We start from the raw sequence: 25,095 nt of genomic DNA on the forward strand, positions 1-25,095 counted from the left end.
CTTTCTTTCAGGATGACCTGATCGAAAAGGAGAAAGCGTCGTACGCTATTTCTGGTGGCTGTTGTGCCTTAGCTGCCATACATCTAATGGGCAAACTCTATGTGGCCAATGCTGGAGATAGCAGGTGAGAGAGAGAAAGCCCTTTAGTCAAATCTTCAGGGCAGCGAGCTATTTCCTCTTTATTGATTGCTTGAATGAGAAAGTACACTTATGTAATATTGAGTGGTTAAAAGGGAAAATTTTGTCATTGCCACCTTCATATTTTTTTACAACCCATATCTACTTATTTCGAATGTATAGTACTTGTATAAATATCTATTTTTATTCCAATTCAGTGGGTTGAAAAAGCCGAGCGTCTAAAATTTGAAAAAAATGAACATTTTATGTAAAACTTGTTTGGATGTTCTGCAGGGCTATAATAATCCGGAATAAGGAAATTGTTCCCATGACCAACGAGTTTACACCAGAGTCCGAGAGACAACGGCTACAGTATTTGGTATGGCACTTGCGTTTGGCTTTGTATGTAGAAAGCATCCATTCACTTTGTACTTGTTCAAGTAGGCGAGCTATTACGTACTTATTTTTCAATGCCTCGAGACAATTTGAGTGTTGTTGGTCTGTTTGCAGGGTTTCCTGAGGCCTGAGCTCCTGGGCAACGAGTTCACTCACATTGAGTTCCCACGCAGGATCCAGCACTGCGAGCTGGGCAAGAAGATGCTATACAGAGACCACACCATGAGTGGCTGGTAAGCCACTTTCGAAAAGCTGAAGCTGCAGTGAAATACAGTGGAATTGATTGATTGACAATTGTCGCTTGGGCTGTTTTGTTGCAGGGCATACAAGACAATCGTTGAAGATGATCTGAAATTTCCGCTCATATATGGAGAAGGTAAAAAGGTAAGTCAATTAGATTCAAAGCACTTTCAGGTCTTTGATGCTTTGCAGGCGTTTTGAAGCAAAACTTTTTGGTTGAAAACTCTTAACACTGCAGCACGGAACAACTGCTCGGCAAAATCTGCGCATAAAATGCTGCATTTGCATTTGTGTGTGTGTTTTGAACAGGCACGGGTCATGGCAACTATCGGAGTGACTCGCGGGTTGGGGGATCACGACCTGAAGGTGTATAGCTCCAACATTTATATCAAGCCGTTCCTCTCATGCATCCCTGAGGTGAGTACACACCCTCAAACATACTGTAAAAAAAATATATATATATATTTTTTTAAAAAGCGCAAGATTTATACCTCGAATATGAATATATTTTCTTGTTATGGTCATTATCTTGCTTTGTGATGGTAATACTGTGAAGGTTCATATCGTCTTCATTGATCATTGTCATACCCATTTGTAATGTTAATGTATATCATAAATACGTGTGAATTAATTCCGGTGCGCGCACACAGGTGCAGGTCTACAACTTTGATGACAACAAACACGGCCCAGACGACGTCCTTGTCATGGGCACGGATGGACTGTGGGACGTAACCACGGACAGGGAGGTGGCAGATGCCGTCTCGGCCTACCTGGCGTCATGCGATCCTTCTGACCCCATGAGGTATACCTTGCGCGCCTTTCAAAATTGCCTTTGGTCTCAACCAAGAGCTCAAATCTACGAATTATATAGATTTAGTTTGGATTAAACCAACACCGTGCTCATTCTCCTCATGCGTTCTCTCGAAACTCCTGATATGTGACTCTTCTTTCCCATGTTTTCTGCAGGTACACACTGGCGGCACAGGACCTGCTGATGCGCTCCAGAGGAGTTCTGAAGGAGCGCGGCTGGCGGCTTCCCAACGACAGGCTGGGCTCGGGCGACGACATCACCGTGTTTGTTGTCCCACTGGCGGGATACGAAGCAGAGACATGAGGCATCACAAAAAAAATGAATCGCGACCCCACCCACCCCCTCCACAGAAGAAGACTCGAGTTGAGCAGCACTTTGATGGACTCCTAGATATTTTGGACCCTACAACTCCTGAGGAAATTTTCCAGTGGTGTTGCCGGTGAGATTGAACCCTAACCCTTGCATCTACTTTCTCATAGCGTTCAAGGCTGGGCAGCTAATTTAAAACCTCAGCATGGACTGTGCGTCTATCTATCTTCACACCACTCACAGATGAGAAGTGATTCCCTGTTTGTATACACGAGCCTCTTTGTAGCGTCAAGATTGTGAGGAAACCAAAGAGATGCCTTGGTGGCACCAGGATGGAATGAAAACATGAAAAAAGAAGAAGCATGGGCTTGAAGTCATTGAACCTGCACCACATAATCATTGTCAGTCTGTATTCTCCTTTGTTGGTGGTGAAGGTAGGGCAGCACTTGAAGAATGTTTGCACATATGACACTGTTCATGTTAAGCATGAAGGATCAGAATCATTGTTTTTTTGTTCTTTTAGGTAAACAATGTCTCGGTATAGTAAGCTGTGATAAAATTCACGCATATGCCTTATTAAAAGAGGACTAAAGCGTTTGTATTATCACACCGTGTGAGGATTATGACCTTAAATGTACCATATACCTCTCTTTATATCTTTTTTTTCTCATTATGATGGTTATTTAGATTCTCCATATATTTCTAAAGAGTACGTAAAATGTTTTATTTTTTACCTTTCTTATCCATAAGTGCTTGTTTAGGAAGGTGGTGTGTGGTATAGAAGACCGACTAAAATGTGAATGATGTCATTTCCTCTTTAGAAATAAATCACAATTTTCCCATTTGTCTCTTCGGACTCATATTTATTTCATTTCATCTTGACACATTTGTTACTCAGGTTGCTTTATGTTAGCATAATATTCTCCAGATGATCAAGATTTCAACCTATTTTTCAGCCCCACGTGTATTGATCAAGCCCCTCTTTCGCCACAGGAGAAAGAAAAATCTGGAAGTGTGACTGAAATGTTTGCATGATCATTTATTCTGGTGACATTTTTGGAGGTGGAGGTGGTGGAGTACTGTGAGATGTTGAAAATTTGTGCTGCTCTAGTTAAGAATGATTTCTATGATAGAATTTAAAGCATGCCCAAAACGCGTCATTGTGAACAACAACGGTTTGATTAAATTAAACGTATCATTCAGTGTGCCATTGCTGACAATGGATCATAGTAGGTGGGCCATGGTGAAGATTCCAACTTGAGCCCAGCGCCTCCTGTTGCACCACCGGTAGTCCTGTTCTACTTTGCAGATGATGTCATTTTCCACCAGTGAGGGGAGGCATGCGAATGACTCCATGCAGCAGCAGTTTAAATCACCAATGCACTGCATTTCCCGGAAACTAAGATAATTCACCTTCAAAATAATTTACCTTTTGTCAATTTACCCATTTACTTCTGGTAATATATCCAAAAATGTCGTCGTGGAATGTTATTTGCAGAAATAAAACATTCATTTAGTTGACTTTTAGTTTACTTAAATACGAAAAGGTCAATATTTCTATGTACGTTTGATATTTTATTTCGGAAACATAGGCGGAATCAGCTTATATCAGCAATTAAGTGGGCGGGACTTGTTGGCCTGCTGTGTAGCTTTCGGCGAGCACTGCAGTGTGGAAGAAGGCGAGGAAGAAGTCACTGTTAAGGAGGCGTAAACGGGGTCTGAATAGCTTGGAAGAGGACTCAAGTGGCTGAAGAGAAGGTAATTACAATTTCTTTTTTCTTGGAAGGTGCGGGCATTACTTTTCTTAATATTATTAATTTCGCGTGACTGACACAGTAGTTGTGACTCATTTAGGGTGGTGGCTCCCGCTCCAAACATTCGCCCTTTCCCCCTTTTGGATAAACTCACCTAACCTCCTCCGTGCTCCCAGTTCTAACCAGTTTTTGACTTTAATTTTTATTTTGCTTAGTTTTTCTTCCCATAAAGTTGATAGTGCTAAAGTGTGAAGAGATACACACCACCGTCTCGGTGTACACCGTTCACCGCAGCGATCTGTATAAAGGAGGAGGTAAATCTTATGAGCCGCCGCCGCCGCGTCTATTCCTGGAAACTGCTCCAGTTCCTCATTAGTTAAGTCTTAACTTTTTTTTTTTTTTAATTATTGTAGTAGGCTTTCTAGCATTCCCAAAGCCAACAAAACTTCCATTTCATGATTCCATATCTTTTTTGTAACGTTGTAGATTGTGTACAACTTCAAAGGTCCTATCAAATCCTTTTCTTCCAGAAGGAAACGTTTATCCCCTGGAATGTCCTCATGGTATCGTCCACATTCCCATGGGAATGAGTGGATCACAGGATTATGTCAGAACATTTTCCCATTTCACTTGGACCTCAGCTAGTTTTCAAAGTTTACTTAGATTGACAAAACCTTCAGAAATGCACAATGCTTGGAGTCAAAACAATACCTACTGCACATAATGACTGTTGTTAAAGTTACAATCTTAAAATACTTGCACAGTTAATAACATGACGCCGTGTACCAACTATTCTCTTTACGTAATATGTTTTTGGCAATTCCCAAGCGAAAGCTCAGTTCTGCACCTTCATAGTCCCGGCCGGTTGTAAACTCTCTGACAAGTTTACTTGAGGAGCATGTCTGATCCTGCAGGTGATCTGTGTTTCCCATCAGATTTAGACCGCTAAGACGTTTATCGTGTGTCGCTTGAATGTAGCGGCGCTGCCTCTGACACTTTCTAAATTGGTTTGGCCCACTTAACGGGCAGACTATACTGGTACGCTCTACGTCTTTTCTGGCGTTTTTGGCATATTCATCTTCTCTCAGCAGCACCGGGTCACGTTCTGCTTTCCGATAATGTGGTTGAAGGTGTTGCATAATCACCATCGGCCCCTAAGCCTCAGGAAGCCTCCTTAGAGAAAGAAAGGCAGCGTGTTCATTAACCTGCCACTTGAGTTGCGCCATTGCTTCGGTGTGTCTCGGTGGATTCCTGCTAAACCTCGGCATTCTTTCGTGCGGTTTACAACTCTCGCATTGTGATTGTTTCCATTGCCAAGTCACGTGTCACTACAGCCCATGAACAAGTTTATTGTCTAGTATGCCAGTAGTTCATTAGACACAAAGTATTCGCAATGTGGATTATCAGTTGGGCCGGAAAAGTTAGTTTTGTTAAAGCTGTTTACAGTGTTCTATTTTGCCTTCAGTGAGCTCAGTTTAAAACATAGAAAAACACTCAATTTCCTGTCAGCTAGAACATTAGAAAGGTTTTTTTTTTCTTTCTTTCTTTTTTAGGCAGCGTTTGTTTTAGTTCCATCTGTGCGTTGCCAAACCGGCCAGATTTTATACAAACCGATTCAACCAAACGTTGCCTTTAACTTGAAGTGATTAGTTCATTTATTTAGTAAACTGATCTTGTCACAACTGTAAATGAAGAAGGATGTGCTAATTATCACTTTTTCATTGATGTTACCAATGACAAATGTTTTTGGGCTATTGTAAGATTGTATCGGGTTTTTTGGTGGCCTTCACGCCTTCTGATGCTTTTCAAGCTTTATCACATGAAAAAAAAATCAATCTGACACTTAATTCAAGACCTTGACAACCAACTTAAACAATCATGTTTGGACAATCCCACCCCCGCCCTTTTTTTCCTCTGCAGATATGGCGGCCATTCGGAAAAAGCTGGTGATCGTCGGCGATGGCGCTTGCGGAAAAACTTGCCTCCTGATCGTTTTCAGTAAAGACCAGTTTCCTGAAGTCTACGTGCCGACGGTGTTTGAGAACTATATCGCTGATATCGAAGTGGATGGCAAACAGGTTTGTAGTGACTTTCATGAGAGGGATTTGTTACTTGCACACAGGATCACCACTTAGCAGCATAACAGGAAATGACTCAAGCTCCCGGCCGGCTTCCTGTTCAGACAGGGAACGAAGACGTCGTCCTCTCAAATCCCCACTCCATCCCTCAGGACTTTCTTCCTCCCCGTGTGATAAAAGTCTCCCATTTCCTGTCATTTTAGACCTAGGATAAAAAGAAATGGGATCCACGCTGGACTTGAGTCTAGTTGGGAATCACGGTGACATTTTGAGGCCTCTCCCTCTCTGTTATACAACCAGATCCAATTCCTTTGCCTGAAATCTCCAACCCTCATGCAGATGGGCCCTGCTTCGGTTTTTCTCTCTCCCAAAAGCCCGTGGGAGCATGGCCGCTACACTTGCTCATGCATGGTGCTGCCACCTCCCACCGTCCGCCTCTGCAGACCTCTATTTTGGGACTGATGCCTGCGCTCTCCTGAAGGCATCACTTTTACCTTTTGAGTTTGAAGTGAAGCTCTTTTGTTTGTCAGATGAGCAAATGACCGCAGCCGAGCGAGAGGTGGCTCTCGTGTGCAAGCGCAGAAGGTGATGCCTGCTAATCTCCCACTTTCCCTAATTGAATTAATCGGCAGCTTGCGGGGATGAAGCCGGTCCTTGTGTAAATTTCCACAGCAGTGACACCACAATGATTAGGTTTGAGTGATGATTGCAGAAGCAACTTCCGCCACATCCCAAAATGCCTCACTTCTACAGTTTGACCACAGCAATGACCATTGTGTATTGTGACGCTCTAATCATCCATTGCTTTTCCCGTGAATCATTTGAAGCATCTCGTGATGTTTGTCGCTGCTTTTCCTGCAGGTGGAATTAGCGTTGTGGGATACAGCGGGCCAAGAGGACTACGACAGGTTGAGGCCTCTCTCCTACCCAGACACTGACGTCATCCTAATGTGCTTTTCCATCGATAGCCCTGATAGTTTAGGTATGTTTGGTAGTTCCCCATGATTCACAGAAAATTTCTGACTGCCTGTGATTATTTGAAGCAGCCTGAAAGTATGTGGGAAGAATGCAGCTCCAAACATGCTTGCTTGCAGAACAATTTATCAAGTGACGCTACGCTGCACTGCCTGCCTGCCTGTCTGTCGTCCTTTTTATAGTCATCCCCTTTGAGTATTTCTTTCCTTATCCTCTCTCTCACTTGGGACAGAAAACATTCCGGAGAAGTGGACGCCTGAGGTGAAACACTTCTGTCCCAATGTTCCCATCATCCTCGTGGGGAACAAGAAGGACCTGAGGAACGACGAGCACACGCGGAGAGAGCTGGCCAAGATGAAGCAGGTACACCGCCAAAGGCCTGCTGGGATGTCGCTGTGAGACGTCTGCAGGCACATTTTCAAAATCAGCTTGTTGACACATACACCTATTTATACCTAACACTTGATTGAAACGAGTTGACTGTGTGCAGTTTGTAAGCTGGAAACATCCGAAGCGTTATAAACCGACATCTTCCTGTCTACCGTGTAGGAGCCGGTCAAGACTGAGGAAGGCCGCGATATGGCCAACAGGATCAACGCCTTTGGCTACCTGGAGTGCTCTGCCAAGACAAAGGACGGTGTGAGGGATGTGTTTGAGATGGCCACCAGGGCGGCGTTGCAAGTTCGCAAGCGCAAGAAGAGAAGCGGCTGCGCGCTGTTGTGAGCCATCTGTTAAGACGCCATTGTGAAATTGGAGAAACAGGATGAGCGAGAGAGGAAAAACACGAAAAGGCCTGACGACCCCCCCTCGCCCCCCCAATGGCATCTTTGTACTGTATCCTGCGCTTCGTAGTGGGAGTCAGGCCGTCAAATTATACGCAAAACTAACGGTGAACTTTGTCTATAATAGAAATTGATGTTTGGAAAAAAACCTTATTGCTTTACTTTGTCTTTCAAAACAAAAAGCATGTTTTCTTTCATATATAGATTTTTTTAAAATTTTTTTTTCTCAACCTGGCAGTGAGCATGATAGAATACCGCCATATTGTCAAGCAAGGGTGGTTAGCGTCCTTCCTCGCAAATAAGCCGTCTTTCTGAGGAAGTTCCCATCCACAGCGTTCCCACCGGTAAATCCACGCCTGCGTTAACGGCTAGTGCCTTTTTGTACGTTTTCTACACCTTTTGGTTCCTTCTCATTGTCTCGTCATGACAAAGTACGCAGCTGCTGAGAGCGACAACTTCTTGCGGTTCCTGTTCTTGCTTTGCGCGAGTCACCCGTAAAATTGTCTCTGCGCTACCGTAATGCGACAAACGCAGGAATGCTCGCCACGTTGCTCGATGAGTGATGGCGTTGGCACAGCGGAAAGTGGTGAAAGCAACACGAGCGTCTATGTATGACTGTCAGAAGCAGGGGTGAGGAATTGCGCTTACTGGCATCCCCACCCGTGGCTGGAATCTGCGCTTAACTGGTTAGCCTGGAACTCGTGTCTTGTTAGTGTCGTTTTCTCACGTGAGCTTCCGATGCTTGTCATTTTTTTGCGTATTTTATGGGTGTTAAGTGACAGTAAGGAGTTTGTCCCCCAACCCCTCCACCCTCCGGTGCCTTGTCTGTTCCGGTGCGCCATTTGCATTCTCTAGCAGACCTGTTAGACCAGTTGAGCTTGTGTGGTTTTTGTTTTTCCCCTTCTTGCTGCTCAAATGCAAACATTTCATTTGTAGCTTACACTACTCATAAACGGGGAAATCAGCGATTTCAGGATGAACCTAAAATGCACTACACACAGTTTTCGTTCAAGTGATCAGTATTTATTTGTACGTCATGTTGGAGGTTGCGATATCCACTCCTGTGAATTTTCCAATCCCAATAGATGTGCAGAGATGAGGGCTAAAACAAGAGTTTTGATCAACTTTGGGTGCGATGGCAAAGACATGATAGAATGACAAAGCGCCTACATAATTGAATCATCTCCCACTCCCTGTATGCGAAGATGATCCGAAATAAAGATGACTGCTTCACTTCATGACAGTTAGTCACAGCTTGTCTTTAGCTGAAACAAAAGTTAAGCAAAAAAGGACCAAAACACGGAAGAGTTGGGCATGGCCATTCCAAACTTTAAAGAAGGTCAAATCGAATTCATTGCAAAGTACAATTTTCACTTTTTAGTAGTTGTCAAGGAAGTTATTGCTACCAAAATGCGAGTTGTGCTAAACATTGCTCAACAGCCAGCCATCCATCCATCCGCATGACTACTGGTGACAAAAGTACATCACTACTGTCAATCATTAAGAAAAACATCCCTCAATAATTAACTTGCTGGCGGAAGTGGCAGCTACTAGAAATAGAAAGCATTGGAGTCAAACTGATTCCTCCCACATGCCTCTGCACATCATGCACATTAACAGGTGTTTGCATGGAAGCCGCTTGTTCTGTTCAAGTTTGTTGCTTATGGACGTGCAAAAAAGATGAATTGTTTGTTGCAGCTGCTGCGCAATCATGCACAACAAGCACACTGACATGACAAGACGGTTCTTATCAATGCACATGAATCTTGTCACTGCTCAGTGTCACATCATTACCACCCCTCATACCACCCTCTGAGATTATTTGAAAAGTCAGAATGCAAATTTAGACACTAATTCACTGGCGCACACAGCTTTGTTAACAAATGTTTCATCCCAAGTGGACTTTGTTAATAAACCATTTTTGTGACAAGACCAAACTGCTATGCTATGCTATGCTGAAGAGTTTCTTGGTTGGTCATAGTTGGAGTGTGCCTGTGTCGCTGGCCATTTTGTGAGATGGGGATCACTCAAATGAGTTTTTTTTTTTTTCCCAACCAAGAATTGAGTTAATTTTTTTTGTATTCACAATGACAGATAAATTTAACGAATATCATGTGTCCTAAAAACTGCATGGCAGTAAAGGCAAACATTCTATGTTCCTTTTTTCTTTTTAATAAAATGCATATTTTGTAGACGTAATAAATTTATTGAAAATGTTGTTGTAGCCTACAGCTCCCTTTCAAAAAAATACAGTGAAGTGCTAAGAATTTAATTGAATACAAAAGTGCTTCATCAATACCAGTGTTTTAACGCTAGGTGGCAACCACGCAATGACCCACATGGCTAGGGAGTAAAATAGAGGCACGAAGAAGGAATCCGGCATTTGGTGACGTCTATTGGGAGTTGAAATTATACCTCCGACCTGGGGGCGGCGGCAGCGAGCAAAGTAGCGTAGCGGAGATGCAGTTAAGCAGCCATCTGTCCTAAAAGAAGAAGTAGGAGTGGGGGGTTGACTTTGTATGAAGACAACGGAGACGTGGGCTTGACGGGATAAAACCCGATTAAATCCTCTTTTGAAGGTACTTCCTTATGTCTTTATGTCCCGAAGCAAACGTGGCTTCGCTCTACTTTAAAGCAAAACGTCCATACCATTTCTTTGACTTGTTAGCTAAGCTATCCGCTACTAGCTAGCAGTTATTTATGTAGGTAAAACCGCGTAACCTGAGGTACGTATCAAAGAGGCCGTGAGGTACGATTAAGTAAGCGACTGAATGTGCCCGTTATTACGGACATCGGTTTTGTTGGTGGTGCTATTCGGGGGTTAGCACTACTCCAGCCCCTCGAACTTCGCCATTTAGCGAGCGAGGCTCGCGCGTTATTTGGCGGTGGACTCCATATTGTCTTTTTCCACAGTCGAATAGGCATGCGCAGCGCGCGGGCTGGCTGGAGAGTATTTTCAGTCAATTTCCGGTTGATTTGAATTTTGAACCAATATCTGATGACTCGAGCCTGAAAAACTATTATTTCATTATTAAGTGAGCTTCTGTTGGTGATAAACGCTGGTTCTCATACGCCGCCGCGCATCGTTCGATCACGTAATCCTGGGTTGTTGTCGCAACGACGCCGCCGAGTGCATATAGAGGGTGGCGAAATATAAAACTGTCTGAAACTGGTCAATCAACCCACTTTTATAAACAGTTTTTTATTTACTTTGGTATATTTCGGCAAGTACGACACACTTATCACAAGTTCATTTCACATTTTGATTGACATGACATGAAGCGGGTTGAAGCAATTGTGCTTATCTAGTCCCGCCCCATAAAAAGGTTAAAAGGCAAAATAAAAGTTTTACAATACTGTATCATGTGTGGGCCGTCGGGCCGAGCGATTTGCCTGCAAACTTACTGTGTCATATGCAACGTATGATGACATCCATGTTCCTGGCTCAAGCGGCGCTGCAGATGCTTATTTGCAGAAGACCCAGTTATATTAACCTTAATTATTTGTCAACAGGCTCTTTACTGTCATCGGAGACGTTATTGTTTTACCTGATTGTGACTTGCATGCAATGCTGATGGTTGGAGCTAGCTAACGTCCAAGCTAGCACGTCCGAGAACTTTTACATCCTGTATCCATCCAGGGGTGCTCAATGTAATCTTATAATCTAATCGTGAGTGTTGCACAGAGGCATCTGGTCATTTATTTGAACCAAGTTAAGCCCCACTCTTGTGTTTGACGTATGCATACAATGCACCTACCTCTTTGTTGTTTCAAACAGCTTTTCCTTCGTTCGGTTACTCGGCTGCATTCAAAATCTGCTGTCATGCTCCAAATGTTTCAGACATACACACTTTAGGGTTCCTAATCAACGTCTTCTTACAAGACTTTTTCTATTCTCTTTCAGACGCTTGTCAAATTGATTGGAAGTGCCATCCTCGCCTTCTGGATCCCCACCAAGGTATTTGCAAAGTTGTTTGCTGAGCAGCATTGTAAATGTTTGCCTGTTTTGGGAATCCCTACATTTTTCTTTGGATGAAACAATTTTGCGTTGTGCCGTCAAAATCTTTCAAAAGCAGACCTTTGCCCGATGGCAAGACGCATAATGGTGCCTTTTCGTTTCAGCATTTGCCCAAACCATTTCATGTCTCCAAACTAATTTTTCCATCAAGACATTTGAATTTGAATCACCATTTGCGAGGAGGGGCTGCCAAGGAGGACCCGTGCGGATTTTGCTGTCTCTGATCGTGATTTTTGCGTCACTCAAATATCTAGTGGACTGGAGAGTTTGTACATTTTCACATGGGACAAAATGTGACACACAGTGTGCCATGTTTTTTTTCCACATTGGGGTGTGTATTTTCCAAGACAAACCTTCTCTCGTGGTACAGGGGGTTCTCGGTCTTGGAATGGCGTGTAGTGAACGACTTTGCGCGTTGGCTCTACTTAAATACATCAAGGCACACGCTAAATTACTGCGTATTGTTTTTTATTTTTTCTTTGTTTTACTTTTATGCCCGCGATGTGTCTTGAACGCAAACATTTATTGTGTGACTTGACAACTTTGCGAGTATAGGTTAGTGATGGACTTTTCAGTGTTCCAACTTGCGTTCATTAGTTACATACCTGCCATAGATCTCAGTCATAAACCGAGGATTCCCTGTACTCAATCGCTTGATAATAATAATAATAATAATAAAATTCTCAATACGTAGATCAGGTTAAACCGGCCCCCATACACATGACAGTGGGGGATCCTCGCCCAAGCTTGATGGTGAGCATACGTGGCCACGAATAAAAACGACTAAATGCCAATCGTTCTTTGTCCCCATCGTTTCTTGCATCAAATTTTCAAACCATGGATTGGATCCACATTTATCCGTCGTGCATTTTACCGGCGCGCGCCCGGCCGCTAATCGTTGAAGAATTTCCGAACCGCCCGCCGGCCGATTTCCTGCGTCATTTGAATTTCCCCATTTCCAACGCACAACCTCTTGACTCCATTTACAACTTTTCATCCCACAGAGAAGTTTTAATCTCTTCTGTCACCCCCATTGACATGTTTCAGGATCGTGGACGCTCGTATCCGCTCAAAAGTAAACGTTTCCGAGCATTTCCGAACGTACGAAGAACCAATCTGCTAAACCTGGGGATCAAGTCCCATGTCTCGTCGAAGAAGCCGGAGTCCTTCGCCGGTGCACTTCTCACGCACCTGTAGCAGTACAGATCCACGGGAAATGGAGCGAAGGATTTTTGTGGGGAATTTGCCAACGTCTGACATGGATAAGAAGGATTTGGAAGATCTTTTCAGTCCATATGGAAAGATACTTGGTCAGTATCTACGTCATCCTGAGCAACCCAAAATCCACAGATTGTAGCTCATTGCAATGCCTTGTCTAATTTGCAATTTGTCTTAAGCATGTAACGATTCCAACCGTGCTTGGCTAAATGGGTAGGTATCCACTCCAATGTTTTCTTGTACCACTGAAAGTATCCCTCTTTCAGGCGTTTCCCTGTTACGTGGATATGGATTTGTACAATTTGAGCGTGTAGAGGAAGCCGAAGCTGCAAAGTTGGCCCAAAAGGGTCGCATTTATAAAGGTTATAAAATAGGTAAGCCTTGACTGTATCAAGTCTGACTATACTGCTTATTCTTATGCTTAACCTGTGTGACAACCCCATCAAACAAATCGTGTGAATTACCAGGGTAGATAGATGATTGATTACCTTCTGTTGGCAAATACAGCTAAACTCATATCGTTGGTTGCAATGTTTTTGCCTTTTCTCCTTGGAAACTTGTTTTGAATGATTGGCATACAAAGTAAATAAACACTTACACAATTAGTTTAATTTCCCCCCGATTGTCTTTGCATTTACTTGGGAATGCCTTTAATACGTTGTCCAAATGCGCCACGCCGGCAATTGGTCGCCGGAAAAGAATTTCCGCCTCGTTCGTTTCATCTCCCGCGCGCTGCGTTTCGACCTGTCGTCCAGTCAGGAAACGCGCATTTTCATTTTGGACCATGGGAATTTCTTTGACCTGCCCAATTTTGCGTTCGTTCTGCGCGTACTCTGATTGCCATGCCATTGTTTTTTGTTCAACGTTTGGATTGATTTATTTTCAGATGTAAATATGGCAGTGGAGCGACGGTGCGCTAAACCTCATTCCCAGCCGAGCCCTCCACGCAGGTAAAGTAACACAAATTCTGTGGGAAGACCTAGCATCGCCTCCAAAGCAGCCGCTCAAAACCCAGCAACTAAAACGTGATTTTTAAACCTTCAGTAGTTCGGGTTGGTTATGGAGGTGTTTTGGAAATTGTTTCCATTATTTCACTGACAGGAATCTTAGTCATAATAAACCTGAGAAGGGAATGTCACCATTTGTCTGCATACATCTTTTTTGGCTCTCATTTTGTTTGTACTGAAGTTTTTAAGCATGGTCGGGCTACATCATACATTAGTGGAGTAATGCACACTTTCAAATCAAATTGACTCAACTACTTGATGATGATGATGTCAGCTCCGACAAATACGGTCACACTTGGCCAGAGCCCCTTCAGGCAGCATTCTGCTCAGGAGTTCAAAAAGATTGAGAATTTTTTTTCCCCCCCATTCCCGTAAAACCGAAAAATGATGAGAACGGTTGAACAAATGGATGTAGCGCCCAACCACCTTTGGAAAAGGTCAAGCCGAGCAAGGCCAAAAGGTGTACCTCTTCAAATATATGAAAGAAAGTACCGTTGAAAATGAATTTGACCTCTCGTTTCAAACCATTATCATCACGTGACGACGGATGGGCATAATACCTCGAGTGGAAAACTGCAGTCAATTTCAGCGGTGCTCTGCTACCTTTTGTAAAGGCCGTTCAGTGGCTCAAGAAAATCCTCACATCAGTAGTTTTCGGGGGACGGTGCAAATTTATTTCGGTTTCGAGGTGTGACAAGTTTTTCAGTTCCTGTGAATAAAATTTCTATTGCCTTCAGTAACGAGCTAGTCTCTTAACTGACTTTGGCTATGCTCTTAAAGTAATGCAGTTCATCGAAAGAGCTTTCATACAATGGGTGGGCGCAAAAGAAATCTCTGCATGCGCCGCAATCACCAATTTGCGTAGCACAAGCAGTGGCTTCTCGGTTAAGACGGTCCTGACATTCGCGGTTCCGACCGAAAGAAATAGGGTCACGCGCAACAAGAGGGCACGCGTGCCCATTATTTTTCGTTGTTTTGTCATACAAATTCCCGGCGTAAATATCACGTACTGCTTACTGGTAGGGCCGTGGACCTCTATGACCTCGAGCTCGTGAAGGAATCTGGGTTATGTGGCGGCCCTGTGAACCAAACGCTATCATCAAGTTTTGTGTTTGTTTGGTTGGTTTATTCCGTCTTCTTTACAAGCTCAAGCTTCTGTGTGATGGTAGCGACTGGGAGAGTTTTGAATAAACTGTTTGAGAAGCAAATATTGAATGTATTTGATAGATCGCAACACTTGCCACAAAGTAAAATAAAGACAAATGAAGATGCGGTGAGAAGTAATTCAATTCTTGTCAGAATTTTCAGGACGAGCATGCTATCACAACAGCTAAACATTTTAAATCCAAACTACAAGCTTCAGCTTTTTCCATCCCATGGAGTCGTAATGGACTTTCCCAGCCTTTGTGCACGCCTAGAAGGATACTTGAGAGTTGTCATAGTTATCTTGAGGTCGGTCTCGTGTTCAAATCGGTTCCCTTTCGTAACCCCATTGAGCTTGAGAAATAGAAAATGACATAGACCCAGGTGAGGTGAGTAGGGAGGTTGCACCAGCACAGCGTTTTTCTGTCAGATGCTCGGCCGTGTTGCGCTGCCTCAACGTTTGCATCTTGGCGCACTGAACCAAGCAAAGGCAGCAGCTTCTTGCTCTATCATCTGGCACCAAAAACTCAAAGCTTGTAGTTTGGGTTTGAACTTGTACAACAGCAGTCCTGGAAGTTCTCACACACCTCATCCACTTGGATTCATCTCAGTCATACAAGCAGACTTTGCGTATTTTACTCGAACCTCAACTCCTCTGGTTACTTCCAAGCATTAGGACCTTGGATAAAGTATTTCATGGGGTATCAATCATAATGTTCCAAGGCCAGCTTGCATTATAATTTCATTTATTCCTCACGGATGTGAAGTTTTATTTATTTATTTTTCCTCTTTTCTTTCTCTGAACGTGTCGCTGCTTATTTACAAAATGGCGAGACTTTACAGGAAACAAATAAAGCGCAATCATAAGGTTGAAGTTTGTATTTAAGAGGATTAGGAACAAGGACCACTTTCTTGTACACGTGGAAACAAACATCGGAGTCTCCTGGGTTGAATTTATTTGATGCAGATTGACTGTATTTATTCCTTGGCGTCAGTTAATACTGTACTTTTAAAGTTTACATACTAGAAGTTAGAGAATGTACCATCTCACAATTTGTACCTTCTTACGCAGGCCATATGGCGGTTTCGGGGACGGTAAGGATCCCCGGCCCCGTTCCCGCTCGCCGGTGTTTCCCCGTGATAGCAGAGATCGAGATGCACGTGAATCCCGAGATCGAGACTCCCGTGACGGACGTGACGGGAGAGACCCCAGGGACCCTGTTCGAGATTCCGGCAGAGAGCCAAGAACGGGAAGCCACGAGTATCGTTATCGCGGCTCGGAGAACAGAGACAAGGACCTGAGAGGTGGCCCGCGGGATCCCGCCCACAAGTAAAGGATATGCATTGCAGCTAAAACAGTTTGAAGAAATTTTCCATTGACCTCTTGTTTGTTTTGATGCAGCAGAGAGGAATACGACCGTTACTACCGTGGTGGAAACGCCCCGGATGACTACTACGGCAGAAGGAAGGACGACCTTTACAGGGACCAGTACAAAGACCCATGGAACGGGCGACGCGAGGCTGATAGTTGGTCATCTTTATCTTTCGCGCCACTAGACGTTTTTCCAACGCCATAGAGACGATCATTCTTTTTTTTTTTTGTCGTCACCAGTAGATGACCGCGTTCGTCCGGAGGAGCGCCGGCGTAATGAGCTCTATCGACAGTACTATGAGGAACTGCAACGGCGCCACGAAACAGAACGCCCCGTCGACTGCTCCGTCATTGTCGTCAACAAAGCACAGAAGTAAGGCTGCGCTGTGTTCTCATTTCAAAAAGTTTATTTCACTTAATGTGGTGCCTTTTTTGCGTTTGAACCAACAGCCGGGAGTATGCTGAGACAGTCGGGCGCAAAGTTCACGACTTGGGCATGGTGGTGGACCTAATCTTCCTCAACACCGAGGTGTCCCTGACTCAGGCGCTGGAGGATGTGGGCCGCGCTCGCACTCCTTTTGCCATCATCATTACCCAGCAGCATCAGGTGCATCGATCCTGCACCGTCAACATCCTGTTTGGCACGCCTCAAGGTAACCTCACCTTATACTTGTGCATTTTCCATGTCAGTCATGAGGGAGGGGTTATATCGCTGGGGGGGAAATAAAAGCACTTCTGCTTTAACCTTTCACAGAGCACCGGAACATGCCGATGCAGGATGCCATGATGCTGATCGGCCACAATTACGACACCTACAAGATGGAAACCCGCGAGAAGGATCGCGAGGAGATTGCCCGCAAGGCCGCCAAAATGGCAGACGATGTGCTACTCCGTGAGCCTGACCGTGAAAGCCACCCAGTGTCCGTGCTGACCTCCATCACGTTGCTTGCAGAGAACAGGTAAGAAAAGAAAGCTAACCTCCCTGCTAGCAGTTTCATTTCAATACTGGTTGGCAAATGATTTACTTACATAATAAACGCTTTGGACTGTGCCTTGGGTCAATAACGGTTGGGAAACTTGTTGTCACTCGATAGGTTTTTAATGCCCGAGGAACTGGAAGGTCTGATCGCGTACCTCACTGACAAACGGACGCGGCTGATGAGAAATCCCGCAGACCCTCACGCAGGTACGACTCGTCATCCTTAACGCTGGCTGGCCGGCGCAGCAGGGAATGTAGTCACGCTAACATGCTAAGCCGTTTCTCTGGACAGCTACGGTCCTTCCAGTCACCGCTGATGGGCAGCCCTCGGCTGCAGGGTTGCCTTTGGTGGCTGCAGCGGCGGCGGCGTTGCCTCCCGCCCTTTCTGCCCGCCCAGTACCGCAGCAGTCTAGCCACATGGGCCTCGTGGGGCCCCATTCTGGTCTCATGGCACCGCAGCAGTCTAGCCACATGGCGGTTCAGTCCAGCCCCATGGCGGCACAGTCGGGCCACTTGGCGCCCCAGCCCGGCGGCCACATGGCGCCTCAGCCAAGTCACATGGCGCTTCAGCCAAGTCACATGGCACCTCAGCCAAGTCACATGGCGCCCCAGTCCAGTCACATGGCGCCCCAGTCCAGCCACATGGCGCCCCAGTCCAGCCACATGGCATCTCAGCCAATGTCAACGCCTCTGAGCACGCAGACCAACCCCAATGAAGAGCTCCAGGCCAAGATCCTCAGTCTGTTCAAGAGCAGCGCTTCAGGCTCTTCCTCTGTCCAGTCCCAAGACTACAGCTCGGGGCGCCAAGGCGGAGCAGCCTCTCAGGGCTACGGCGCCTCGATGGGCCGCTCGCCCTCAGCCGGTGCTTCAGCGGGTGGTCCGAGAGGCGCCAACTCTACCGGGGGTATCAATTTTGATAACCCGAGTGTCCAGAAAGCTCTGGACACTCTTATCCAGAGTGGACCGGCTCTCAACCACCTGGTGAACACCGGCAGCCTGGCACTTCAACAGCAACCCCAGCAGCAGCAGCAGCAGCAGCAACAACAAATGCACCACCAGTCCCAAATGCACCACCACCAACAACAGCAGCAGCAGCTAGCACCAGTTCGACCAGCAGCCAACATGGGCCAAATGACACAAATGTACCCCCGACATTACTGAGATGTTCTCGATAGTTTTGTAAACGATTTTACTTCTGTTGTTGTTTTTGATATCTGCACCCCATGTTTGAGGTTCCCTTGGTGTTAGGATGATCCCATATCATCTCCCCGCATGCAAATGTTTCAGTCCATCGACTGCTCCTTCTCTTACGTTTGATGTATTCCATTAAAAAAAGTCACCACACTGCTGTAATAAAATGGTATTGGTTTATTGCATTTTGTGCTGACAAATCTATAAAATAGAACGGGTATCATAGCCATAAGCCAGAGATAGAAGCATTTGAAATGTAAGATAAAACTACTTTCTTTTTCTTTTGAAATGTATAATGAAACACAATAGAGAATACATGTTGACTTTTTTTTTCCCGTTTTTCAATCCTTAGAATATTTCACTGACACTAACACAGAAAATAAACACTTCCACACTAATTATATTTAGTTTATTTACACATAGCCCACCCTGTCGTTCTCCACCAGCCCCGCACCCCCAGCACATGTGCAAAACACATCCCACCCCACAAAACCGAAAGGAACAATAAATACACTTTTACCACAATATGAGCGATTCTCAATGGAAAAACTTGTGACTTGTCCATTTGCAGTACAGTATTTAACAACCTACACGGAATTTTTCGGCATCGTACAAAGTGTTTCCCATGACTCCAGTGAATTAAAAATAACTAGTGGCGTGTAGGTTACGGGCCGCCGTATTCCGGATAGGAAAATCGTATCTAAAACGGATTGCATTTTTACCCATGCAACAGAAGTGGGAAATACTTAACGTAGCATATCTTGAACTGCATTGCCTTGCTTTTTAGTGTTACACACCTGATGATGATGTGTATAGCTCTACCATTGCCTGTTCACTGGTTTTGAAACTATATCCGAGAAATGATTGCTGACTTTTTATAGCACTTTTGATTGTAGCTCACAGCTTTTCAAGAAATGAAATCCATATTGCAAATTTATAAATGAGGCAGGGTATTGTTGAAAAGCATTCAAATGAATATAGTATGTGAGTGTCACATTTTGAATTGAAATTTGAAGAACATTTCTACACCATTGTCAATTGCTCGATGCGTCTATCATTTCTCAAGTCATAAATTGGACTTTTCTTTGGCACAATTCCCCCCCAAATATTTGCATGTAATTCACTGGAGCACATGTTTGCACAATATGTTTTTATATATGAATGTGAATATATAGTTAACAAATATACTTTGGTAGTATTTTTTTTCCCAGATAATACATGAAAAATAGAATCTTGTACTCTTCTATACTAATAGTCATCATTTGGAAATATTTCCAGTGCTAAAAGATAGCGAGGGAAGGGAAGGGAGGTCTGAAACACAGAGTCGTGCGACCGGAAAGAGGAGAAGAAAAAAAAAACACTTTTGGGAGCACAAATATATTCTTGTCATGTTCACACGTGCATGCACACAATAATGTTTACACTGGCTGACTGGAGAGCGCCTCTGCTGGCAGCCGCATTTTATGCATTACCGTCACGAGATTGGGGTGACGTCGTTGGCCACCAGAGGGTGCTGTTTTTCTGGTGGTTCGTTTGCTCCTCTACCCGCTCACTCGTGTGTTTAGTCAGAGCCCTTGACATCCATCTAAGGATGGAGACTTGAGAAATGATCACCGGCAGCTCTTTTTGTCTCATGCTACAGTTTGTTGCTTGGGGTGGGTGCTCCGCGTCTGTGAGTGCGTGTCAGTGCGTGTGTGTGGGTTCCGAAACGGACTGTTGTGAGGGGCGGTGTCCAAGCAGAGTCGCTCCCAGCGTTGGAAGCGCGAGTTTGAGATTCTTTCATCACTTTTGGAGCATGATACTGCAGTCACATTTAAAATACACAGCCTTTGGGAGGAAGAGGAGAGAGAGAGAGAGAGAGAGAAGCTGGGGGAGGAAGGATGAAGGGCTTTGTGGGATGAGGAATGAACATTTCCAGCATTACAAACTTTGTAACTTAGCCAATGTTGACTTTGAAGAGAGAGAAAAGTGGCCAGAGCATGCCAGGTTGTTAAAAAACGCAAAATAAATGTGCCGAGTAGACAAAAGGAGCAGGTAGTACTTATTGGCTTTTTGTGGGGAGGATGCGAGCGAGATATGCGAGCGAGATGGCTGTTGTTGCTGTTGGCGTGGCTGTCCAATTCAAATCATTTTCATCACCATATTTTCTGTTTCTTGTTTGGTTGCTTTTCATTGGACACTGGACACTTGGACGGCCAACTAGAGAAAGCAAAGATATCTCCAAATTGTCACTATCCGTGACAGAAACAAAATGAATTAAAACACATTTTATTATTTTTATTCACAATGTGACAAAAACAGGTTTCCTTGCGCTTTGAATGAAAGAATATTCGGAGATTTTGACTGAAAGAAATTTGGAGATGCATGCTTCTTCTCATCAGACAGTAACACTCCAAGGTCCAATCACAAAGAGATTGGTTTCATGTCTCCCACAAATTGCAACAGGTCATTTTTCTTTGCGTTTTAGCTCATAAAAATTGAGATACGGGACATGTGATTTTCCAAATAAAAAGCAAGCCCTCTACTCAATTCTTTTAATCTAAAAAACATCAACAACAACAACATGAGGCTTTGATATAAAGACGCAATTTGGTGAAGTATGAAAACAAAATGACCATGAAACACTTGCCTCAGCAAAGTTTGTTTTAGAATGTTTATATAAAAGCCAAAGACTACTTTTATTTGGATAGACAGCTTCAAATTTGGAGTCAGAGAGTTAAAAACAAAAAAAAAAAACTACACAAAATTTGGATATGTCACCATATCTCAAAATGATGAGTTAAGATTTTTATCCAATATAATCAATCCATCTTTTGGGATGGAGAAAAGACTCACACCATTTAGTACATGCTTTTCATTGGTCAGCAATGGTCAGGATGAGGACAAAAATAAAGCCAGTGTGGAGCTTGCACAGTCAAAACAAAAGAAAAAGATAAATAATATTGCACATCATCTTACAAAACTCTTAAGACTTGAGTCCACAGTGATCAAACAGTGTACAAGAAGACAACACTAGTAAGTTAACAGTGTCTGTAGTGATTCATTCATATTATGTACAAGTGACTGCCAAAGGTCTCGCAACAAAAAACAACACTATTGAAGCAAGAAATAGAACAAATAACGATAAAGTCAACAGATCTTGAGGGGTTTTTTTTTTTTGCAAAAGACCTTTTGAGATTGATGTTTGGCAGCCTCCCCCATTATCGTCTTTAGCGCGTGTTGTCACTATAAAAACCACGAAAACAAATATCGCCACACGATACCATGCAAACGGCATTTATAAAACATTGAGATTTTTTTTTTAGGAAATAGATTACGTCAAAACCTTTTGCGTGTCTCCTTTTCATACTTTTTCAAAGGCTCAGTTGATGCAGGCAAATGTTCTCAAACCATCCAAAAACCCAAAGAAAGACAATTTTTTGTTTTTGACTTGTTAGCCCGGATTATTCATAAATTACAGTCACACTTTGACAATTTCCAAAGAATTGATACAACGAATAATTAATTTATTGATAAGTGAAGGAGCATGTTCTATTGCATGGGTTTTTCAAATACTTTTGCTTACGCAGCCACGGCTGATATGTATTGTCTATCTATCTATCGATCTATCTCTACTACCCTTTTTAGTTGTTCATTCTTCAAACGACCAACTGGTGGTGTTGATGTGGTTTTGGTGGTCTTTATGTACAGTACAAAGACCAAAATCTACCAGAACTAGCAGCATTCACCACAAACGGTCCTAGACATTCGAGCAACACCAAAAAGAAAGCAAGTTTGTTTTGTTTGCTTTAAATAGCTAACTAGAAACTAATTTCTTTTTCAATACTCATATACTGTATAGATATATAGATATAGATATATATGTCTGTATATATGTATAAATATGTAAAGTATCTCTTTATAATTCTACTACAAGTGCAAGTGACCCCACCCCAAAAACAAATAAAGTGACTCGAGATGACTCTTCAGAAGATGTTATACAAAATAGATGCCTTAAGAAAAAAAATGAACACGAGTCCATATTTGAGCTATTGCACGTTCCTTCCGAGATGCGCTTCTCAACCTAATAACACAATCCAGCGTTTATACAGTCGCTAAGTCTTAAACCACCATCGGATTGATTGTTTTAGCAAGCTGATTTTTTATTTTTTTTTTCGTCAAAGCTACTACTTCCTGGCTCATAGAGACGGGCCATATCATTGTGATTTGGGGAGGGCGGGGGGAATTTCAACATTTGAGGGATACTACATTTGAATTGAATCACCGTTTTTACTGTGTTGATTTAGAAACTGCATCATGTCAGTCACAGTGGCTTATACAGGACACATGGAATACAGGCCTACTTTTAGGAATAAAGCCATTGTCTATTTTTTCTGAATATGAACAGAATGAGGTAGCAAAGTCATTATTCTACCATCAGAGAAGTCGTTTTCGAGCCGTAATGGAAGTGGGAATGCAGCACTGGAAGTGGTCTGAAGCTGGACATTTTGCGGCATCTCAGTGTAAAAAAGGTTCCGATTTAGGAAAGAACAAAACCCTCAGTTTGGCATTTTAAAACTTCATTCTGCATGTAACGGGCCAATTCATTTCAATTGCCGATGCCGCTAATTTGATCGTCATAGCAATATTCTGCCTAGGCTGGGTTCTGCAGGTAAATGCATCTGTTGTGGCTCTGAAGAGGCCATTTTTCATTAACTCCGCGTAAATGTGGAGTCATTCTTTTTGTGGAATCTTGCAAGCTTGGAATAGAAAAAGGAGGACAAAACAACAAAGGTAGCTTCAGGTGGCTTAAGACTTGCGCACAGTACTGGGTATTCATGAAATATGTACTGTATATTTCTCGGTATAAAAAACGTCACTGGTGAGTCTACTGCATAGAAGTCTGTCAGGTGGACAAAGTGGGTCTCCTTGCTACAGAAGCCGAAATCCTCTCGTCATGAAATTCCTACGAAATGATCTACTTTCCAAGAATCCCACGCTTCACGTAGACCTCTTTTCCTTTTTTCTCGTCAAATAAGGTCAGCGCACTTTGTTCTCCGATTATATAGAATTTGACTCTGTCAATTGTATGGCACATTTATTGTATAGAAATTTGGCAAAGAAACGACAAATATGTTGTCGAGTGGATGACATACTCTATCGATAAGCTCCGTCTACAAACATAAATAGCTATTTTTTTTTTTTGTTCTCTAGATGAAAAAATAACACTTTTCGATGAACAGTGCAGGTGCAGTGTGCGCATGGGCCATCCCATAAATAAATAGAAATTTAAAACCACCGTTTTCAAGCGCTCTCTCATAGCGAAGGACTGTTTATCCCCCTTGTTCTTTTTTTCTTGGAATATATCACAAAAATACTACACTCATACCCAACGAAGCATCAGAGCTTGTACATTATTTACAGGGATCCACACAAAGGGTTGCTGTTGGTGATCATTTACCCCCGGTCCCGTCATTTGCGTCCTCGTTGTGACGATAGCTTGCTTTTAACCCGTTATTCACAGCTTTGTCTACAAGCTCAACTGACTTCGTTTTTTTTTTTTCTTTTCAATCATCGTACCATTCAATTGGCACTAAAAACATAGGAAAGTGACTATTTTATTTATTGTTTTAATCTGACACAAAAAAAACCCCAACTCTTTCTTAGCCTGTCTGTGAGCAATATCCATCAGCCAGCCAAATGAGATCCAGGACAAATATTGCAATTGATTCCATGCATTATTTCTGACATGGAAGACTGGCTTCCACCACTCTTTGTGTGATTGCATTGTTTTGAAGCGCACACAACAAGACTCTATTAAGCAAGTATCGAACTGCCGTCCGTCCTCAGGGGCATGTTTTAGATGCTTCACATTTGATTCAAACGATCGGGATCGTTATCAGGCTCCGGCGGAGATTGATGAGGAGCTGATCATTAGGTGCGTTGGAAAAGGGAAACATCTCAAATGTGCACAAGCGGGCCTTGGGGATTTGGTATCTTTGGTCTTGTGTGAGAGTTGTTGTTTTTTTGTGTCAAATTAAAAAAACAAAGCAGTTGATATTTCATTGTTTCAGAAAAAATGAACCATTTGTTTCCCTCTTTTTGTTTTTGGCACATACAGTTGGGCAAACGGCCACTGAGAAAAGACGCTGCGTGGATTTCACAGTTTGTACGTGAAGACCCCTTTCTTGGCTGGTGGTGGTAGTCTTAGCGGCGGTCTAAGGTCCCGACAACGGGAGACCTTTTAAGCATCTTCTTTGCCTTTTTTTTCCCCTCACGTTTTGCAAACGACACCGATTGGAACGGAAAAGCCAAGTTTGCATGCATTCGCAGCCACGGCTTGGCCGACGCTAACCGAGACGGAACCAACAGCTACAGCTGGACCCGGTGCGATTCTGCTCGCCGAGTCGGGCTGCCTGTTGGGTATGATACGCCATTTAACAGTGAGTGCGACATGAAGATGAAGCAGCATTGAGTGAGTTGGGTGAGACGGGGAAACAGGAACGGGACTGGCGGGTGGTGGGTGGGGGGGGGGATTGGTAATGGTCAGGTTGGAGGGAAGGGGAGGCATGGGGTGGGGGTGTCAGTGGCGCTGCTTTTTCAGGAATAGATGGTGATGACCTCGCGTCCGCCTCCGCGGACCAGAAGGACTCGGTTGAGACCTTCGGTGAGGACCTCAAGGAACTCCATATCTGGTTGCGAAAGGTCAAGGAACTCCAATATAGA

General features: G+C 43.6%; 4 protein-coding genes across 14 annotated transcripts in view; 3 read left to right on the forward strand and 1 right to left on the reverse strand.

The window, feature by feature from the left end:
* The window catches only part of ppm1j (protein phosphatase, Mg2+/Mn2+ dependent, 1J), a 9,259-nt gene extending 6,544 nt beyond the window's left edge, over positions 1 to 2,715 (forward strand). For both annotated transcript variants that reach the window (XM_088389369.1, XM_088389370.1), the window contains exons 5-11: positions 12 to 124; positions 412 to 496; positions 628 to 746; positions 834 to 897; positions 1,063 to 1,170; positions 1,404 to 1,555; positions 1,720 to 2,715. In XM_088389369.1, coding sequence (XP_088245495.1) covers positions 12 to 124; positions 412 to 496; positions 628 to 746; positions 834 to 897; positions 1,063 to 1,170; positions 1,404 to 1,555; positions 1,720 to 1,867 — 789 coding nt within the window. In that variant the 3' untranslated portion in view covers positions 1,868 to 2,715. The remainder of the gene's footprint in view (positions 1 to 11; positions 125 to 411; positions 497 to 627; positions 747 to 833; positions 898 to 1,062; positions 1,171 to 1,403; positions 1,556 to 1,719) is intronic.
* Positions 2,716 to 3,498: 783 nt separating this feature from the next.
* rhoca (ras homolog family member Ca) lies at positions 3,499 to 9,680 on the forward strand. Its single transcript, XM_088389373.1, has 5 exons — positions 3,499 to 3,631; positions 5,548 to 5,705; positions 6,567 to 6,687; positions 6,913 to 7,043; positions 7,230 to 9,680. The coding sequence occupies exons 2-5, from the start codon at positions 5,550 to 5,552 to the stop codon at positions 7,401 to 7,403; spliced, it is 582 nt and encodes a 193-aa protein (XP_088245499.1). The 5' UTR covers positions 3,499 to 3,631; positions 5,548 to 5,549; the 3' UTR covers positions 7,404 to 9,680.
* A 200-nt stretch (positions 9,681 to 9,880) lies between these two features.
* On the forward strand, positions 9,881 to 18,788 carry ncoa5 (nuclear receptor coactivator 5). Of its 7 annotated transcripts, none has more exons than XM_088389364.1 (12): positions 9,881 to 10,041; positions 11,367 to 11,420; positions 12,528 to 12,790; positions 12,965 to 13,072; positions 13,585 to 13,648; positions 15,921 to 16,178; positions 16,251 to 16,375; positions 16,464 to 16,593; positions 16,671 to 16,873; positions 16,975 to 17,179; positions 17,315 to 17,406; positions 17,492 to 18,788. In XM_088389364.1, exons 3-12 carry the CDS (start codon positions 12,622 to 12,624, stop codon positions 18,358 to 18,360), a joined length of 2,223 nt encoding a protein of 740 aa, XP_088245490.1. In that variant the 5' UTR covers positions 9,881 to 10,041; positions 11,367 to 11,420; positions 12,528 to 12,621; the 3' UTR covers positions 18,361 to 18,788. The 7 variants fall into 7 exon arrangements, with proteins under 7 accessions (XP_088245490.1, XP_088245489.1, XP_088245491.1 ...); XM_088389363.1 differs by having other exon boundaries at positions 16,254 to 16,375; positions 16,461 to 16,593; XM_088389365.1 differs by having other exon boundaries at positions 16,254 to 16,375.
* slc12a5a (solute carrier family 12 member 5a) overlaps positions 18,548 to 25,095 on the reverse strand; it is a 102,735-nt gene continuing 96,187 nt past the window's right edge. For all 4 annotated transcript variants that reach the window (XM_088389356.1, XM_088389357.1, XM_088389358.1 and 1 more), the window contains one exon: positions 18,548 to 25,061. In XM_088389356.1, coding sequence (XP_088245482.1) covers positions 24,970 to 25,061 — 92 coding nt within the window. In that variant the 3' untranslated portion in view covers positions 18,548 to 24,969. The remainder of the gene's footprint in view (positions 25,062 to 25,095) is intronic.

This window comes from Syngnathus floridae, chromosome 11 (genome assembly GCF_059516105.1).
Source record: "Syngnathus floridae isolate MCC-2025c chromosome 11, RoL_Sflo_1.0, whole genome shotgun sequence".
Lineage (NCBI taxonomy): Eukaryota > Metazoa > Chordata > Actinopteri > Syngnathiformes > Syngnathidae > Syngnathus > Syngnathus floridae.